General features: G+C 47.1%; 1 protein-coding gene across 1 annotated transcript in view; it reads right to left on the reverse strand.

The window, feature by feature from the left end:
- Window positions 1–510: 510 nt before the first annotated feature.
- Window positions 511–966, reverse strand: part of MFSD4 (major facilitator superfamily domain containing 4) — a gene marked incomplete at its 5' end in the record, with an annotated part of 17,665 nt that continues 17,209 nt past the window's right edge. Inside the window, 1 exon segment of the mRNA XM_010082010.1 lies at window positions 511–575. Within this exon segment, the coding sequence (XP_010080312.1) occupies window positions 511–575 (65 nt within the window).

A 966-nucleotide genomic window follows, 5' to 3' on the forward strand; every position in this document is an offset into this window, starting at 1 on the left:
GAAGTAGACATGGAGGTGACCTCTGCTCAAGTCACTGTTGCACAAAAATGAATTCAAATCCAGTTCTGTGCTGTAAGTTGTAAGGGCTTCCGTACTTTTTACAAGCCAAAAAGAAAAATCTCTTAAATTCAATGACTAAGCCAGGAGATACTCAGTCTTACAGATGGAACAAAGAGAACTTTTCTTCCTTCCCACCCTCCATCCTGCATTGGTAAGAAAGTTCAATTGCAGGAGTAACTGTTCTCCCATCATCCCTGCCCAACACTGCAGCCGTTCAGCCACCAGGTCAGCCTGACGCTTAGTCCTCTTTTTTGGTACGTGCGACACGGGCAGCTTGTGCTTAGGTTGACGCAGTGTTTTAGGATGTTTTCTTGGTTCTGACTTACCCCATCTAATGTGCTTTTGATTGCAGAAAACTCGCATGATTCAGTCATTAAATGTGAAATCATCCTTGATAGTAATGCTTAATTATGTGTTGGTTTATTGCTTGTCTCGGGCTTGGCCACTTCTTCAGCGCTGATACTGTCCGGTGTCATCCATCACTGCTGCTTTGTCAGGTGAGGCATCGTCCATGTCTGCAAAACCGATATTGGATACTTCAGCTGGACAGGGACCGTGCATGAGCTCTCCCAAACACAGATATTGTTATTCCATCACCCACCTCACACCAGCTTCTTTACTTGGTTGGTCATGGAAGAAAGCTTCCATTTCCAGTAACCTGGACAAGTTTTTTTTTCCTGCTATACACAGTGTTCCTTTTGTAAAAGGTGCTTATAGAAGCAAATACCATCTGCAGACTGAGGCAACACGTAAGAAATCCTGTATCAGCCAGGCTTTTCTTGAGAGCCCGACAGCTGCCTTCGGATGGCAGAGCCACTCGTTCCCTGGATTTCAGCTGGGTACCAGGGCAGGGATGTCAGCCTGGGGGGGGACCAGGGCAGGGATGTCAGCCGGGGGGTGGGGGGA

This window comes from Pterocles gutturalis, unplaced genomic scaffold (assembly GCF_000699245.1).
Source record: "Pterocles gutturalis isolate BGI_N339 unplaced genomic scaffold, ASM69924v1 scaffold6406, whole genome shotgun sequence".
NCBI lineage: Eukaryota > Metazoa > Chordata > Aves > Pterocliformes > Pteroclidae > Pterocles > Pterocles gutturalis.